Below are 19,396 nucleotides of genomic sequence, written 5' to 3'. Positions count from 1 at the left end.
TAAATAGTCCGGGTAACCATTTGATTACCTGTTCAGGAGTTTTATGGCTTGGGGGTAGAAGCTGTTAAGAAGCCTTTTGGACCTAGACTTGGTGCTCCGGTACCGCTTGCTGTGCGGTAGCAGAGAGAACAGTCCATGACTAGGGTGGCTTGAGTCTTTGGCAATTTTTAGGGGCTTCCTCTGACAACGCCCGGTATAGAGGTCCTGGATGGCAGGAAACTTGGCCCCAGTGATGTACTGGGCCGTACGCACTACACTCTGTAGTGCCTTGTGCTTGGAGGTCGAGCAGTTGCCATACCAGGTGGTGTCCAACCAGGCAGAATGCTCTCGATGGTGCAGCTGTAGAAGTTTTTGAGGATCTGAGGACCCATGCCAAATCTTTTCAGTCTCCTGAGGGGGAATAGGCTTTGTCGTACCCTCTTCACGACTGTCTTGGTGTGTTTGGACCATGATAGTTTGTTGGTGATGTGGACACCAAAGAACTTGAAGCTCACAACCTGCTCCACTACAGCCCTGTTGATGAGAATGGGAACGTGCTCGGTCCACCTTTTCCTCTAGTCCACAATAATCTCCTTTGTCTTGGTCATGTTGAGGGAGAGGTTGTTATCCTGGCACCACACGGCCAGGTCTCTGACTTCCTCCCTATAGGCTGTCTCATCATTGTCGGTGATCAGGCCTACCACTGTTGTGTCATCGCCAAACTTAATGATGGTGTTGGAGTCTTGCTTGGCCATGCAGTCATGGGTGAACAGGGATTACAGGAGGGGACTGAGCACGCACCCCTGAGGGGCCCCCGTGTTGAGGATCAATGTGGCAGATGTGTTGTTACCTACCCTTACCACCTGGGGGCGGCCCTTCAGGAAGTCCAGGATCCAGTTGCAGAGGGAGGTGTTTAGTCCCAGGGCCCTTAGCTTAGTGATGAGCTTTGAGGGCACTATGGTGTTGAACGCTGAGCTGTAGTCAATGAATAGCATTCTCATGTAGGTGTTCCTTTTGTCCAGGTGGGAAAGGGCAGTGTAGAGTGCAATAGAGATTGCATCAGCTGTGGATCTGTTGGGACGGTATGCAAATTGGAGTGGGTCTAGGGTTTCTGGGATAATGGTGTTGATGTGAGCCATTACCTGCCTTTCAAAGCACTTCATGGCTACAGACGTGAGTGATACGTGTCGGTAGTCATTTAGGCAGGTTACCATAGTGTTCTTGGGCACAGGGACTATGGTGGTCTGCTTGAAACATGTTGGTCTTACAGACTCAGTCAGGGACAGGTTGAAAATGTCAGTGAAGACTCTTGCCAGTTGGTCAGTGCATGCTCGGAGTACACGTCCTGATAATCCATCTGGCTCTACGGCCTTGTGAATGTTGACCTGTTTAAGGGTTTACTCACAGACGGAGATCGTGATCACCGTCGTCCGGAACAGCTGATGCTTCAGTGTTGCTTGCTTCGGAGCGAGCATAGAAGTAATTTAGGTCGTCTGGTAGGCTCGTATCACTGGGCAGCTTGCAGCTGTGCTTCCCTTTTGTAATCCGTAATAGTTTGCAAGCCCTGCCGCACCCGATGAGTGTCGGAGCCGGTGTAGTACGATTCAATCTTAGTCCTGTATGACGCTTTGCCTGTTTGATAGTTCGTCGGAGGGCATAGCGGGATTTCTTATAAGCGTCCGGGTTAGAGTCCCGCTCCTTGAAAGCGGCAGCTCTACCTTTTAGCTCAGTGCGGTTGTTGGCTTCTGGTTGGGGTATGTACGTACGGTCTTGTGGGGACGACATCATCGATGCACTTATTGATGAAGCTAGTGACTGATGTGGTGTACTCCTCAATGCCATTCGAAGAATCCCAGAACGTATTCCAGTCTGTGCTAGCAAAACATTCCTGTAGCTTAGCATCTGCGTCATCTGACCACTTCTGTATTGAGCGAGTCACTGGTACTTCCTGTTGTAGTTTTTGCTTGTATGCAGGAATCAGGAGGCAAGAATTATGGTCAGATTTGCCAAATGGAGGGAGAGCTTTGTATGCGTATCTGTGTGTGGAGTAAACGTGGTCTAGAGTGTTTATTTTGTTTAAATTTTTTCTCTGGTTGCACATTTAACATGCTGGTAGAAATTAGGTAGAACAAATTTAAGTTTCCCTGCATTAAAGTCTCCGGCCACTAGGAGCGCCGCCTCTGGATGAGCATTTTCCTGTTTGCTTATGGCCTTATACAGCTTGTTGAGTGCAGTCTTAGTGCCAGCATCGGTTTGTGGTGGTAAATAGACAGCTACGAAAAATATAGATAAACTCTCTTGGTAAATAGTGTGGTCTACAGCTTATCATGAGATACTCTACCTCAGGTGAGCAAAACCTGGAGACTTCCTTAATATTAGATTTTGTGCACCAGCTGTTATTTACAAATATACACAGACAACCACCCCTTGTCTAACCGGAAGCAGCTGTTCTATCTTGCCGATGCACCGAAAACCCCGCCAGCTGTATGTTATCCATGTCGTCGTTAAGCCACGACTCTGTGAAACATAAGATATTACAGTTTTTAATGTCCCGCGGGTAGAATATTCTTGATCGGAGCTCATCCATTTTATTATCCAATGATTGTACGTTGGCTAATAGGACTGATGGTGGAGGCAGATTACCCACTCGCTGTCGGATCCTTACAAGGCACCCCGACATACGTCCCAGATATCTCTGTCTCATCTTCATGCGAATTACGGGGATTTGGGCCTTGTCGGGTGTCTGAAGTATATCGTTCGCGTCCGACTCGTTAAAGAAAAAATCGTCGTCCAGCACGAGGTGAGTAAACGCTGTCCTGATAGCCAGAAGCTCTTTTTGGTCATGAGACGGTGGCAGAAACATTATGTACAAAATCAGTTACAAATAATACGAAAAAACACACACAATAGCACAATTGGTTAGGAGCCTGTAAAACGGCAGCCATCTCCTCCGGCGCCATTATATCCTTGCCGCTCCTTGTCATGCGAACAATGATGGTATTTTATGTTTTTAAATAATACAAGTTCTTAATTTGCTTTATGAGTAGTGCAGGACCCTAGGGTGGCAACACATACATTGTATGTTATTTCAATGGGTCTTTCTCCATTCTGATTGTTTTATACTGTTCAATCAAACTTAAACCCCCCCAAAAAAATTCAGCATTTTCATACATTTCTGCATTTCTCAAATGAGATCATTTCCACACTGCCATGTAGGGCTTCACATAGTCTTGCGTTGCCATACCTCCAAAATCACCTCGTCGTCATGCCTCCAAAATCACCTCGTTGTCATGCCTCCCTTGGAGGTCTGGAGAATTTTGTAATACAAAAACGTTTTAAATGGTCCGCAAGATTTTGATTAGATGTTACATTTCATGAACCCTTCCCCCACATGCCCGTTGGTGCTAGGTTAGTGCTATCCAGCATCCTTGGGACGTCCCAACCCTAACCTTGACCCCTACCATAACATTTAACAGATGTTAATGCTGGTGTATTGAAATGCTTGTGTTCCTAGCTCCAACAGTGCAGTAGTATCTAACAATTCACAACAATACACAAATCTAAAAGTAAAAATGGAATTAAGAAATGTATAAATATTTGGACGAGCATTGTCAGTGGCATTGACTTAAATAAAGTAGAATATAATACAGTATATACATATGAGATGAGTAAAGCAGTATGTAAACATTATTAAAGTGACTAGTGTTCCATTATTAAAGTGTCCAGTGATTCTATGTATATAGGGCAGCAGCCTCTAAGGTGCAGGGTTGAGTAACCGGGTGGTAGCCGGCTAGTGATGGCTATTTAACAGTCTGATGGCCTTGAGATAGAAGCAGTTTTTCAGTCTCTCTGTCCCAGCTTTGAGGTACCTGTACTGACCTCGCCTTCTGGATGATAGTGGGGTGAACAGGCCGTGGCTCGTGTGGTTGATGTCCTTGATGATCTTTTTGGCCTTCCTGTGAGATCGGGTGCTGTAGGTGTCCTGGAGGGCAGGCAGTGTGTTTCCACCTTCTCCACTGACTGATAACCTGAACCAGGTTGCAGGCACTGGTTACAGTTTGAAGCTTTTTCTTGAGTGGGCAGCTTGATGAAAGCCAGTCAATATTTAGGTAACCCTAAGTAAAAAAAATATATACCTCTCTGTTGCATACATTATCAAGCATTTCACACATGTTATCCAGATACTGACTGTTAGCACTTGGTGGTCTCCAGTGGGTGATGAAGTCCCTTCCATCTATGTAATGTATTACAGGCTATGGACAGGTGCAGTCAGGTGGAAGGAGGGGTGGAGTGCATGACACTCCTGGATATGACAGAGTTTGCCTCAGCCTCGCGTTGCCATACCTCCAATATCACGTCGCAGTCATGCCTCACTTAAAACTCTGTAAAACGGTTTGAATGGTCCGCTGGCTCCCAGCGACAAGATTTTAATTGGATGTTATATTTCAAGAACCCTCCCCCACGTGTCCGTTGGTGCTGCGTGTTAAGTTTGTCTCTGTTTTCAGACCGGGAAGGACACATTTTGCAGCGTTGTTCCGTGTTTAAAGAATTGCTGAAAATGGAAGAGAACCTGGAGGAAAAACTGCATTTTGTTTTGGCAGAAGTGTGCTTTATACACAAAATCGACAACATATTTTGATGGGGTTTTAATCTGTGATTTCCTGGCCATTCTCACGCACCTTTGCACCTGGAAAACTAATCTAGTCACCACTATTGGAGCTCCACCCAAGCAGTACATTTTTGATTGTTTTAACGTGTTGCAAGGCATCACTGATTTACATCAGGTTCCCACCCCTATTTAGCTATTTTTCTGCCATGAACTTCCCAGGCTTTTGATTTTATGGAAGCCTGGTTCGCGACGAGGCTAGGCTGCACCATATGGGCAAAATATCTAGCCATTATTTTTTACCAAAAAAAGCAATTGTGATTTGACTTGCGATTGAGATCAAAACACTTGGGTGAACTATTGGAATCATGGAAATAGAATGATTATTCTAATTCTATAGTTAGGATATAATAGTGGGCACTTTGAATCAAGTGTTTGACATGACAGGGTAGGAACCAAAGTGTTGGTTAGTGTTTCCCAGGGGTCCTCTGTAGTTGCGTGCCTTTGTTTGCAGAAATCCATACTTAATCAAATAAAACCACCAACTGTTTGCTCATTGCTGTTGCTCTAAAATGGCAACTCAGCGCGAATGCGCATGTGCCAATTGAATCTCAAGGATACAGTCGGTCGTTGTATTTTATTAACGTTTCTGTCAGGTTGGATGGGGAGCGTCGCTGGGTGAACCTTCGCACCAGTCTGAGGTCCTGCGTGCTCTGGAGTAGGTTTTCATCAAGGACTTCTCTGTACTTTGCTCCATTCGTCTTTCCCTCGATCCTGACTAGTAAACCAGCAAAAAAAGAAACGTCCCTTTTTCAGGATCCTGTCTTTCAAAGATAATTCGTAACAATCCAAATAACTTCACAGGTCTTCATTGTAAAGGGTTTCACATGCTTATTCAATTAACCATAAACAATTGATGAACATGCACCTGTGGAACGGTCGTTAAGACACAAACCGCTTACAGATGGTAGGCAATTAAGGTCACAGTTATGAAAACTTAGGACACTAAAGAGGCCTTTCTACTGACTCTGAAAAACACCAAAAGAAAGATGCCCAGGGTCCCTGCACATCTGTGTGAACGTGCCTTAGGCATGCTGCAAGGAGGCATGAGGACTGCAGATGTGGCCAGGGCAATATATTGCAATGTCCGTACTGTGAGACACCTAAGACAGCGCTACAGGGAGACAGGGCAGACAGCTGGTCGTCCTCGCAGTGGCAGACCACGTGTAACAACACCTGCACAGGATCAGTACATCCGAACATCACACCTGCGGGACAGGTACAGGATGGCAACAACAACTATCCAAGTTACACCAGGAACGCACAATCCCTCCATCAGTGCTCAGACTGTCCGCAATAGGCTGAGAGAGGCTGGACTGAGGGCTTGTAGGCCTGTTGTAAGGCAGGTCCTCACCAGACATCACCGGCAACAACGTCGCCTATGGGCACAAACCCACCATCGCTGGACCAGACAGGACTGGCAAAAAGTGCTCTTCACTAATGAGTTGCGGTTTTGTCTCACCAGGGATGATGGTCGGATTCACGTTTATCGTCGAAGGAATGAGCATTACACCAAGGCCTGTACTCTGGAACGGGATCGATTTTGGAGGTGGAGGGTCCGTCATGGTCTGGGGCGGTGTGTCACAGCATCATCGGACTGAGCTTGTTGTCATTGCAGGCAATCTCAACGCTGTGCGTTACAGGGAAGACATCCTCCTCCCTCATGCGGTACCCTTCCTGCAGGCTCATCCTGACATGACCCTCCAGCATGACAATGCCACCAGCCATACTGCTCGTTCTGTGCGTGATTTCCTGCAAGACAGGAATGTCAGTGTTCTGCCATGGCCAGCGAAGAGCCCGACTCTCACGTCTGGGTGAGGGCTAGGGCCATTCCCCCCAGAAATGTCCGGGAACTGGCAGGTGCCTTGGTGGAAGAGTGGGGTAACATCTCATAGCAAGAACTGGCAAATCTGGTGCAGTTCATGAGGAGATGTACTGCAGTACTTAATGCAGCTGGTGGCCACACCAGATACTGACTGTTACCCCCCCCCCTTTGTTCAGGGACACATTATTCAATTTCTGTTAGTCACATGTTTTGTGGAACTTGTTCAGCTTATGTCTCAGTTATGTTCATACAAATATTTACACATGTTAAGTTTGCTGAAAATAAACACAGTTGACAGTGAGAGGACGTTTCCTTTTTTGCTGAGTTTATATAGACAGGTGTGTACCTTTACAAACCATGTCCAATAAATTGAATTTACCACAGGTGGACTCCAATCAAGTTGTAGAAACATCTCAAGGATGATCAATGGAAACAGGATGCACCTGAGCTCAATTTCGAATCTCATAGCAAAGGGTCTGAATACTTAAGTAAATGAGGTATTTCTGTTTTTAATTTGTAATACATTTGCAAACGTTTCTAAAAACCTGTTTTCGCTTTGTCATTATGGGGTATTCTGTGTAGATTGAGAAAAAAATAAGTATTTAATCCATTTTAGAATAAGGCTGTAAAGTAACAAAATGTGGAAAAAAGTAAAGTGGTCTGAATACTTTCCAAATGCACTGTATGTATGTACCTTTACCAGTTCAATGTAGACACAAATAAAATAAAAATTGTATTACAACTTTTCTGAAGTAATGTAACAAAATATTAAAATGAGACAAATGTGCCTATACTGCCAATCCACTTTTTTGGAGACTGGATGAAGTTGGTATATTTTGGGGCCCTTTCATTTGAAAAAGACACTCCAGGACTATTCACAGATTTGTTTATAAACACTCTTCTCATCGTTCTATCTAAAAAACAGTACTACCATGTACAGTACCAGTCAAAAATTTGGACACACCTACTCATTCAAGAATATTTCTGTATTTTTTACTATTTTCTACATTATAGAATAATAGTGAAGACATCAAAACTATGAAATAACACATATGGAATCATGTAGTAACCAAAAAAGTGTTAAACAAATCAAAATATATTTTAGATTTTAGATTCTTCAAAGTAGCCACCCTTTGCCTTGATGACAGCTTTGCACATTCTTGGCATTCTCTCAACCAGCTGACGCCATGACGTGCATGTTGATTTTGTCCATCCACACCAGATGTGATCAGGACACGCAGGTTGAAATATCAAAACGAACTCTGAACCAACTATATTAATTTGTGGACATGTCGAAACACATTACACATGAATGGACAATTAGCTGGCTAGCTTGCTGTTGCTAGCTAATTTGTCCTGGGATATAAACATTGGGTTGTTATATTACCTGAAATGCACAAGGTCCTTTTTTTTCCCCTGGATCTTTGTAGAATTTTGACCCATTTTGAGTCACACAAAATAGTGTTTTCTCCACTCCGACAATTAATCCACAGATAAAAGGGGAAACTGTTTCTAGTAATCTCTCCTCCTTCAGTCGTCGTCTTCTTCTTCTGTGGACTTTATATGGTGGTTGGCAAGCAACTTTAAGGTGCATTACCACCACCAACTGGACTGCAGTGTGGGCCTCAGTTCAGCTTTCGATCACCCACGTGGGTATATGCTCCTAAAAACCAATGTGGAGATGGGAGAGGCGAGACTTGCAGTGCGTCAATCGTCAAAAATATAACCAAGTTCTATTTTAGTGCCTAGCCAAGCATACGCGTTGAGCAGTTTGGATGAAATGATTGAATAAGATGTATGTGTACATTTATTTTTGAAAGGCTTGCGCACGTAACGCGAGCGACGTGGTCAGCATGTTAAACCACAGATAATTGGGTGGATGGGAGGATAACTGAGTTAGATATTTTCTGTTGTGAGATCTGCTTTGTGACAATGATGGAAAATGGGATTTGAGGGCTGCCTTTTTGTTGAGTGTGTGTGTGTGTGACTGACTAGTCGTTTTTTAAAAGGAAGTCGCTGCTAACACTTCGACTTCATTGCAGTGTGATTCATTTTCACTAAATATCTGCGCCATCACATGATACTAATACACAGTCAAGGGTTTTGCAATGTTGAAAATCTATTGTCCTACCATGTAATTACCGAATATGTAACACCACCATGTGCATTGATTTGCTAATTCCAATCCATGGCAGGCAGCTTGGAGGCATGTTCAGACCAACATAATATCAGGACATATTGAATGCCGCCACGGCCCATATCTGCCCTCTGTTTGCGTGTGTGAAGGACTGTAGTGCAATAATCCTCTCATGTTAGGATGTGGTTATTTCCGTCCCGTGGGAACATAACACACAGTTTTAATAATAAGTCCTCTGGTGTTACAGGATATTATTATGACATTGTCATGATTGACTTCATACTGTATGAGAGACCTAGATTATTATATTAGGTTTGTTTGTACATCTGGTTGTTTAATATCAAAACCATGTGTCAGAATGTGTTTGTGCATCTGTAAAGGGGAAGTTTATTTCATGGAAAATAAAAAAATAGACATGAAAAAACATGATATATGAAAGACATTCACCAAAGTGTTTGAGGTTAAACGCGCAAAGGAAGACAAAGTTTGAAAAATAGCTATACTTTACTGTATCTAATCAGTTCATGGAGTGGTAGACAGATAACGAATGATGTTACATATCCTATAGTCTGCTATCTCTAAACATATCACTAGAGCCTCGCCTATCTATCTACCCTACGGGACCAAAAGTATGTGGACACCTGCTCGTCGAACATCTCATTCTAAAATCATGGGCATTAATATGGAGTTGGTCCCCCCCCTTTAATGCCATAACAGCCTCCACTCTTCTGGGAAAGCTTTCCACTAGATGTTGGAACATTGCTGCGGGGACTTGCTTCCATTCAGCCACGAGCATTCGTGAGGTCGAGCACTGATGTTGGGTCATTAGGCCTGGCTCGCAGACGGTGTTCCAATTCATCCCAAAGTTGTTCTATGGGGTTGAGGTCAGGGCTTTGTGCAGGCCAGTCAAGTTCTTCCACACCGATCTCAACAAACCATTTCTGTATGGACCTCGCTTTTTGCTTGGGGGCATTGTCATGCTGAAACAGGAAAGGGCCTTCCCCAAACTGTTGCCACAAAGTTGGAAGCACAGAATCGTCTACAAAGTCATTGTATGCTGTAGCATTATGATTTCCCTTCACTGGAACTTATGGGCCTAACCCGAACCATGAAAAACAGCCCTAGACCATTATTCCTCCTCCACCAAACTTGACAGTTGGCACTATGCAGTTGGGCAGGTAGTGTTCTCCTGGCATCCACCAAACCCAGATTCGTCCTTCGGACTGCCAGATGGTGAAGCATGATTCATCACTCCAGAGAATGCATTTCCACTGCTCCAGAGTCCAATGGCAGCAAGCTTTACGCCACTCCAGCCAACGCTTGGCGTTGCGCATGGGGATCTTAAGCTTGTGTGCGGCTGCTCGGCCATGGAAACCCATTTCATGAAGCTCCCGACGAATAGTTATTGTGCTGACGTTGGTATTTTGTTTTTAATGTATTATTTTTTACATTATTAGCTCAAAGTGTTTTGTATCATTACATACAGCCGGGAAAAACTATTGGATGTCAGAGCAGCGGTAACTCACCAGCATTACGACCAGGAATACGACTTTCCCAAAGCAAATCCTTTGTTTGCTCTCCCCAGGGCAATTGAACTGATTCCAGCGGCTGACCCAAAACATCGCCGGCGGAGGAGAGGCACTCGGAGCGGCCTGCTGGTTCGACTTAGGAGGCGCGCACACCACCCACCGCTTCCAAGTATACTACTCGCTAATGTTCAGTCTTTGGATAACAAGGTCGACGAGCTCAGGGCAAGGATTTCTTTCCAGAGAGACATCAAGGCCTGTAACATACTTTGTTTCATGGAAACATGGCTCTCTGGAGATATTCCGTCAATCGGTCCAGCCAGATGGGTTCTCAGTTCATCGCGCAGACAGAAATAAATATCTCTCCGGGAAGCAGAAGGGCGGAGGTGTGCGTTTCATGATTAACGACTCATGGTGTAATTGTAGTAACATACAGGAACTCGAGTCCTTTTGCTACCCGACTGAGAATACCTCACAATCAAATGCCGACTGAATTAATCTCCCAAGAGAATTTTATTCGGTTATAGTCACGACCGTGTATATCCCCCCTCAAGCCGGTACCACGACGGCCCTCAAAGCACTTCACTGGACTTTATGCACACTGGAAACCACATATCCTGAGGCTACATTTATTGTAGCCGGGGATTTTAACAAAGCAAATTTGAGGACTAGGCTGCCGAAGTTCTATCAACATATTGACTGTTGTACTCGGACTGCAAAATCCTCTACCATTGCTATTCGAACTTCCAGGATGGTTATAAGGCCCTCCGCCGCCCTCCTTTCTGCAAATCTTACCACAACTCCATTTTGCTCCTCCCTTCCTATAGGCAGAAACTAAAACAGGAAGTACCCTTGCTAAGGACTATTCAACACTGGTCTGACCAATTGGAATCCACGCTTCAAGATTGTTTTGATCATGTGGACTGGGATATGTTCTGGGTAGCCTAATAATTTAGACGAAAACACTGAAACGGTGACTGAGTTTATCAGGAGGTGATATTGTGCCCACTGTGACTATTAAAACCTACCCTAACCAGAAACCGTGGATAGCATTCGCGCAAAACTGATAGCGCGAACCACCGCATTTAACCATGGCATGGTGACTGGGAATATGGCAGAATACAAACAGTGTAGCTATTCACTCCGCAAGGCAATTAAACTGGCAAAACATCAGTATAGAGACAAAGTGAAGTCGTTTTCAACTGCTCAGACACGAGACGTATGTGGCAGGGTCTACAGACAATCACGGACTACAAAAGGACACCGTCTCGCTTCCAGACAAGCTTAAACACCTTCTTCGCCCGCTTTGAGGATAACATAGTGCCACCGACGAGGCCAATGACCCCTAGCATACTTCCAAAGTTGTGGCAAAATGGCTTAAGGAGAACGAAGTCAAGGTATTGGAGTGGCCATCTCAATGCCCTGACCTCAATCCTGTAGAAAATTTGTGGGCAGAACTGAAAAAGCGTGTGCGAGCAAGGAGGCCTACAAACCTGACTCAGTTACACAGGCTCTGTCAGGAGGAATGGGGCAAAATTCACCCAACTTATTGTGGGAAGCTTGTGGAACCCAAAACGTTTGACCCAAGTTAAACAATTTAAAGGCAATACTACCAAATACTAATTGAGTGTATGTATGCTTCTGACCCACTGGGAATGTGATGAAAGAAATAAAAGCTGAAATAAATCATTCTCTCTACTATTATTCTGACATTTCACATTCTTAAAATAAAGTGGTGATCCTAACTGACCTAAGACAGTCTTTACTAGGATTAAATCAGGAATTGTGAAACACTGAGTTTAAATGTATTTGGCTAAGGTGTATGTAAACTTCCGACTTCAACTGTATCTTGCGCTACTCATCTCATATGTATATACTGTATTCTATAATATTCTACTGTATCTTAGTCCATGCCGCTCTGTCATTGCTTGTCCATATATGTATATATTCTTAAATTCCATTCCTTACTTAGATTTGTGTGTGTTGGGTATATGTTGTGAAATTGTTAGAAATTACTTGTTAGATATTACTGCACTGTCGGAGCTAGAAGCACAAGCATTTCGCTACACCCGCAATAACATCTGCTAAACACGTGTATGTGACAAATAAAATTTGATTTGATTTATAGCTAATATCAGATAGTCTGCAGATTATGGAGGTTGGATTGCATAAGAAGACTTGAAACAACATGAGTTCACGGTACTTCATCTCTGCTGACAAGTCCTATTCCCTACATAGTGCATATAGGCCGAATCCCAAATGGCACCCTATTCCCCTAAGTAAGCAAGTAGGCTTTGATTAAACTGGGAATGGATCCCGTTTTGAGTAGATGATAGATACTGTTCAAATTGACACCATTTGTACAGTCTGATTTGTACTGTGTCACTCACTAATCTCCAGTTGAGAGAATATAAGGAATAGATAGAGAATCTATGTACAAGTAACTGCCAAAATAAGATAAAGGAAATACCAACAAAGTGTCTTAATAGGGGTTTGGGCCACCACGAGCCAGAACAGCTTCAATGCACCTTGGCATAGATTCTACAAGTGTTTGGAACTCTATTGGAGGGATGCGACACCATTGTTCCACCAGATATTCCATCTGTTTTGTTGATGCTGGTGGAAAACGCCATCTCAGGCACCACTCCAGAATCTCCCATAAGTGTTCAATTGCGTTGAGATCTGGTGACTGAAACAGCCATGGAATATGGTTTACATTGTTTTCATGCTCATCAACATTCAGTGACCACTCGTGCCCTGTGGATGGGGGCATTGTCGACCTATGGGGCCATAGCCATGGTAGCCAAAATAATGGCCTGCCCAGCATTTTTATACATGACCATAAGCATGATGGGATATTAATTGCTTAATTAACTCAGGAACCACACCTGTGGGGAAGCACCTGGGAATGGAGAAGACCCGGGAACGGGTCGCCGCCCGGTCCAGTGGCCCGGGATGAGGAGGGCCGTGGAAGACTACTGTCGCAGCTGCCCGGAGTGTCAACTCACCGCCCCGAAAGCACACTTCCGAAACCCTCTGGTCCCCCTGCCGATCATCGGGGTTCCCTTTGAATGCATCGCCATGGACATAGTGGGACCCCTGGTAAAGACTGCATGAGGACACAGGTACATCTTGGTAATAGTAGACTATACCACCCGGTATCCCGAGGCCATTCCCCTAAGGGCGGCGGTATCCAAGGGAATCGCCCGGGAGCTGTTCCACCTCTTTAGCCGGGTGGGCATCCCAAACGAGATCCTGACAGACCAAGGTACAGAGTTTATGTCCCGCCTCATGAAAGAGTTGTGTGCCCTCATGCAGATCAAGCAGATCCGGACCTCCATTTTTCACCCGCAGACGGATGGGCTCGTCGAGCGCTTTAACAAAACGCTCAAACAGATGCTGCGGAAGGTCATCGAGCAGGACGGGAAGAACTGGGACCAGCTGCTACCCCACCTAATATTCTCAATCCGAGAAGTACCCCAATCCTCCACTGGGTTTTCCCCGTTTGAACTCCTCTACGGGAGGAGGCCACGTAACAGATGGAGTATACATCACGAGGTAGTGGCTCCATCTGCTGGACGTGCCAGGTCTCGACGGGCTCCCCGGACAGGACTAATTGGGGCTGATTGGGAGCTGGTGAGTAATTAAGGGCGGATTGCTCACCAGCTGTGCAAGGTCCATAAAGCTGCCAGAAGGGCATCACATGGGGGAGGACTGGGGGGGAAGTAAGGTAACTTCCGTGTAGTTGGAGACGTTATCCTGGAGAGGGTCTCATGGGGGAGACCTAACCTTTAATTTTGATTATTTTATTAATAAACACCATTGAAACCGAGCTAATCGTACTCTGTCCGTGTCTGATCTGTGTAAACGTCTTGACCCAACCCCCTGATCTGCCACACACACATATATATATATATATATATATATATATATATATATATATATATATATATATATATATATATATATATATATATATATATATATATATATATATATATATATATATATATATATATATATATACTTACTTCAGAAATATATGTATTTTCCTTTATTACAGTTACCTGTATCTTGCATGAGGCACAATGGCCCTGCTTTTTTGCTGCATAATCCGACCTATCGTGTATGTGTGTGTGTGTGTGTGTAAACATGTGAAGCAGGCGTGTGTGAATTGTGACGAGGGGGTACCCAGTCTGAAAAGACTGTGTTCCCAGAATACTGATCAAATAGCTGCAGTGACATCACAGGGTGCCTATGGAAAGGCACCGACAAGGAGAGCGCAGGAGAAGGGGAAATGGAGGATGGGAGAATAGAGTGATAATGCTGCTGCCAAGGGGTTTTGCAGGTTGCAGATATTTTCCTGTCAGTCTGTTTTTCCCCCTGATGATTCTGACTGACTGCAGCAACTGGAGGTTGGATCTCTTCTCCTAATGTTATCCTGATTGAGTGCTGCAGAAGGAAACGAAGGGCATTCTAAACCTCTTTTCCCTGCTGTAAGGTCAAAAGAACAGAACAGGATTTTTGTCCGCTGAGACGGTGAAGCCTAAGAAACCTGCAGAGGGGAGAACGAGGGAAGGAAGGAAGGAAGGAAGGAAGAGGGGATGGGGAATCATAGAAAAAGGGAAACATACAGATCTCAGATGTGTTCTGATTACAGGAAACCTTGTCTGTCTGACTGACTCTATGTACTGTAACCTTGAGTGGCACAGAGGAGAGGAGAAGACCATATGAGTTTTTGGATGTGTGTAGATGGGACATGGGTTCCCCTGGTTGACGGTGCAACAGCTGGTCAGGAAGGCTGAGGCTCCGTGATCGTGAAGGGGGAGGGGGGAGGGGGGGTGGATAGAGGGAGAGAGAGAGATGACTAGGTGCGATAAGGATGAATATCATCCTCCTGGTCTCAGATCTGGTCAGTACTGCTGGTTCACCTAAACTGGCTCCAGTCTCAAAGCTTTGGTGTTGATGGTATCCAATGGAGATTGTGAGGCAGAAGGTATTAACTACTGTGACTCCACAAACCTGCATCTTTAATCTGCACCACCACCTTTTTCATCTTTCCACCGTTTATTTTAATCTGCTCTCATTTAATGTTTGTATCTGACTGTGTATTAACCACAAGGTGTCTTTGGTCGCTCCAGGAGCCCTGTAACAAGCGGGTGAAGCCTCTTTCTCGGGTTACATCGCTGGCCAACCTCATACCTCCAGTCAAGGCTGCACCTCTGAAGCGCATCGGACAAACACTGCAGGTACAACAGTACACCACATAGTCTGTCGGGGCGGCTCGGGGCGTCAGGTAGCTTAGTGGTTAAGAGCATTGTGCCAGTAACCGAAAGGTCGCTGGTTCTAATCCCCGAGCCGACTAGGTGAAAAATCTGTCGATGTGCCCTTGAGCAAGGCACAACCCTAATTGCTCCTGTAAGTCGCTCTGGATAAGAGCGTCTGCTAAATGACTAAAATGTAAATGTAGTCTACTGAAATAACTATTCTGACAAATATGAGCACATAGGACAAACACTACAGGTACAGATAGTGTCAAATATAATTGGTAACACTTGAACTTAGCCTGAAGGTATGATGCAGTAATAATGCATTGTAAGACTTGTCATAAGAACAGTGCCTTCAGAAAGTATTCACACCCCTTGACTTTTTCCAGATTTTGTTTTGTTACAGCCTGAATTTAAAATGGATTAAGTTTTTATTTTTGGTCCCTGGCCTACACTCAATACCCTATAATGTCAAAGTGGAGTTATGTTTTTCAAAATGGTTACAAATTAATACAAAATGAAAAGTTGAAATGTCTTGAGTCAGTAAGTATTCAACCCCTTTGTTAGGGGAGCCTAAATAAGTACAGGAATAAACATTTGCTTAAAAAGTCACATACAGTGCTTTCAGAAAGTATTCAGACCCATTGACTTTTTCCACATTTTGTTATGTTACAGCCTTATTCTAAAATTGATTAAATTGTTTTTATTCCTCATCAATCTACACACAATACCCCATAATGGCAAAGCAAAAACACGTTTTTAGAAATTATTGCAAATGTTTAAAATTATAAAAAAAGGAAATGTCATATTTACATAAGTATTCTGACCCTTTACTCAGTACTTTGTTGAAGCACCTTTGGCAGCGATTACAGCCTTGAGTCTTCTTGGGTAGGACGCTACAAGCTTGGCACACATTTATTTGGGGAGTTTCTCTCATTCTTCTTTGCATTCAGAAACTTGTCCCGAAGCGTTGTCCTGGCTGTGTGCTAAGGGTTGTTGCCCTGTTGGAAGGTGAACCTTCACCCCAGTCTGAGGTCCTGAGTGCTCTGGAGCAGGTTTTCATCAAGGATCTGTCTGTACTTTGCTCCGTTCATCTTTCCCTCAATCCTGACTAGTCTCCCAGTCCCTGCCGCTGAAAAACATCCCCACAGCATGATGCTGCCACCACCATGCTTCACCGTAGGGATGGTGCCAGGTTTCCTCCACACGTGACGTTTGGCATTCAGGCAAAGAGTTCAATCTTGGTTTCATCAGAACAGAGAATTTTGTTTCTCATGGTCTGAGAGTCTTAAGGTGCCTTTTGGCAAACTCCAAGTGAGCTGTCATGTGCCTTTTACTGAGGAGTGGCTTCAGTCTGGCCACTCTATCATAAAGGCCAGATTGGTAGAATGCTGCAGAGATGGTTGTGTTTCTGGAAGAATCTCCCATCTCCACAGAGGAACTCTGGAGCTCTGTCAGAGTGACCATTGGGTTCTTGGTCACCTCCCTGACCAAGGCCCTTCTCCCCCGATTGCTCAGTTTGGCCGGGCGGCCAGCTCTAGGAAGAGTCTTGTTGGTTCCAAACTTCTTCCATTTAAGAATGATGGAGGCCACTGTGTTCTTTGGGACCTTCTATGCAGCAGAATTTTTTTGGTACCCTTTCCCAGTTCTGTGCCTCGACACAATCCTGTCTCGGAGCTCTACAGACAGTTCCTTCAACCTCATGGCTTGGTTTTTGCTCTGACATACACTGTCAACTGTGGGACCTTATATAGGCAGGTGTGTGCCTTTCCAAATCATGTCCAATCAATTGAATTTACCACAGGTGGACTCAAATCAAGTTGTAGAAACGTCTCAAGGATGATCAATGGAAACAGGATGCACCTGAGCTCAATTTCGAGTCTCATAGCAAAGGGTCTGAATACTTATGGAAGTAAGGTATTTCTGTTTTTTATTTTTAAAACCTGTTTTCGCTTTGCCATTATGGGGTATTGTGTGTGGATTGATGAGGGAAAAAATAATGTAATCAATTTTAGATTAAAGCTGTAACGTAAGAAAATGTGGAAAAAATCAAGGGGCCTGAATACTTTCAGAATGCACTGTAAGTTGCATGGACTCACTCTGTGTGCAATAAGTGTTTAAAATTATTTATTTAATGACTACCTCAGCTCTGTACCCCTCACATATAATTATCTGTAAGCTATCTCAGTCGAGCAGTGAATTTCCAACACAGATTCAACCACAAAGACCAGGGAGGTTTTCCAATGCCTCGCAAAGAAGGGCCCCTATTGGTAGATGGGTAAAAATAAAAAAGCAGACATTAAATATCCCTTTGAGCATGGTGGAGTTATTAATTACACTTTGGATGGTGTAGCAATACACCCAGTCACTACAAAGATACAGGCGTCCTTCCTAACTCAGTTGCCGGAGACGAAGGAAACTGCTCAGGGATTTCACCATGAGGCGAATGGTGACTTTAAAACAGTTGGAGTTTTTTGGCTGTGATAGGAGAACTGAGGATGGATCAACAACATTGTAGTTATTCCACATGAGGATGGATCAACAACATTGTAGTTATTCCACAATACTAACCAAAATGACAGAGTGAAAAGAAGGAAGCCTGTACAGAATACAAATATTCCAAAACATGCATCCTGTTTGCAGTAAGGAACTAAAGTAAAACTGCAAAAAATTTGGTAAAGAAATTAACTTTATGTCCTGAATACAAAGCGTTATGTTTGGGGTAAATCCAACACAACACATCACTGAGTACCACTCTTCATATTTTCAAGCATAGTGATGGCTGCATCATGTTATGGGAGTGCTCGTCATCAGTTAGGACTAGGGATTATTTTAGGATAAAAAGAAACTGAATAGAGCTAAGCACAGGCAAATTCCTAGAGGAAAACCTGGTTGTCTGCTTTCCAACAGACACTGGGTGACAAATTCACCTTTCAGCAGCACAATAACCTAAAACACAAGGCCAAATATACACTGGAGCTGCTTACCAAGACGAGATTGAATGTTCCTGAGTGGCCTAGTTAGAGTTTTGACTTAAATCGGCTTGAAAATCTATGGCAAGACTTGAAAATGGCTGTCTAGCAATGAGCAACTTGACAGCTTGAATAATTTTACAAGAATGTGCAAGTATTGTACATTCCAGGTGTCCAAAGCTCTTGGGGACTTAACCAGAAAGAATCACAGCAGTAATCGCTGCAAAACGTGATTCTAACATTGATGTAGGGGTGTGAATACTTATGTAATTGAGGTATTTCATTTTCAATACATTTGCAAATCTTTCTAAAAACATGTTTCCACTTTGTCATTATGGGGTATTTATTGTGTGTAGATGGGTTAGAGAGAAATAAATGTAATCAATTTTGAACTTGGGCTGTAACACAACAAAGTGGAATAAGTCAAGGGGTATGAATACTTTCTGAAGACCCTGTCTGTATGACCCCCTTATAATGTCTTATCATCTCATAATGACTAAATAACAGCCATTTTGAGTCAATGCAATTGAAATTACACCACATAATAGTCTACCAAAAAAAAAAACATGAATAGTGTGATTGGCCGACCTAGAAGGTCCAACCATAGCCAGCTCAGCTGTTATGTTCTAAGTACAAATCGATCACTTTCCAGAACATCATCCACTAAGTAAGCCAGCCCTCCTCTGACCTGTGTTTGATTTCATACTCTTCTCTCAATCACTCACACAGTACTACTCACCTTCCTGTATGTCTCTCTATTCCGCAGCGTTCCATCAGCTTCCGCAGTGAGAGACGGACAGAGTCGGTCATGCCTCCCAGACCATGGACGCGGCCGGCCCCGCCTGCCAATACCAAGCGGCGTAACAGCAAGCTGTGGAGCGAGACCTTTGATGTGCGGCTTGGACACCAGATGCTGTCGTCCAAGGAGATCAATCGCCAGGAGGTGAGGAAAGCTTTTCAACAGGGGTAGTATGGGAGGTTACTATGTCAGAGCACGGCTACTAACACTAGGGTAACCTTGTCT

At 44.0% G+C, this 19,396-nt stretch overlaps 1 protein-coding gene across 2 annotated transcripts in view; it reads left to right on the top strand.

The window, feature by feature from the left end:
- Window positions 1-19,396, top strand: part of LOC311133922 (rho guanine nucleotide exchange factor 3-like) — a 117,824-nt gene that overhangs the window by 85,944 nt on the left and 12,484 nt on the right. For both annotated transcript variants that reach the window (XM_084167540.1, XM_084167541.1), the window contains 2 exons: window positions 15,275-15,382; window positions 19,139-19,315. In XM_084167540.1, the coding sequence (XP_084023666.1) occupies window positions 15,275-15,382; window positions 19,139-19,315 (285 nt within the window). The remainder of the gene's footprint in view (window positions 1-15,274; window positions 15,383-19,138; window positions 19,316-19,396) is intronic.

This window comes from Coregonus lavaretus (genome assembly GCF_964263955.1).
Source record: "Coregonus lavaretus genome assembly, chromosome: 8".
Lineage (NCBI taxonomy): Eukaryota > Metazoa > Chordata > Actinopteri > Salmoniformes > Salmonidae > Coregonus > Coregonus lavaretus.
Note: the sequence above shows the minus strand (reverse complement) of the source record. Positions and strands in the feature narration are given on the sequence as shown.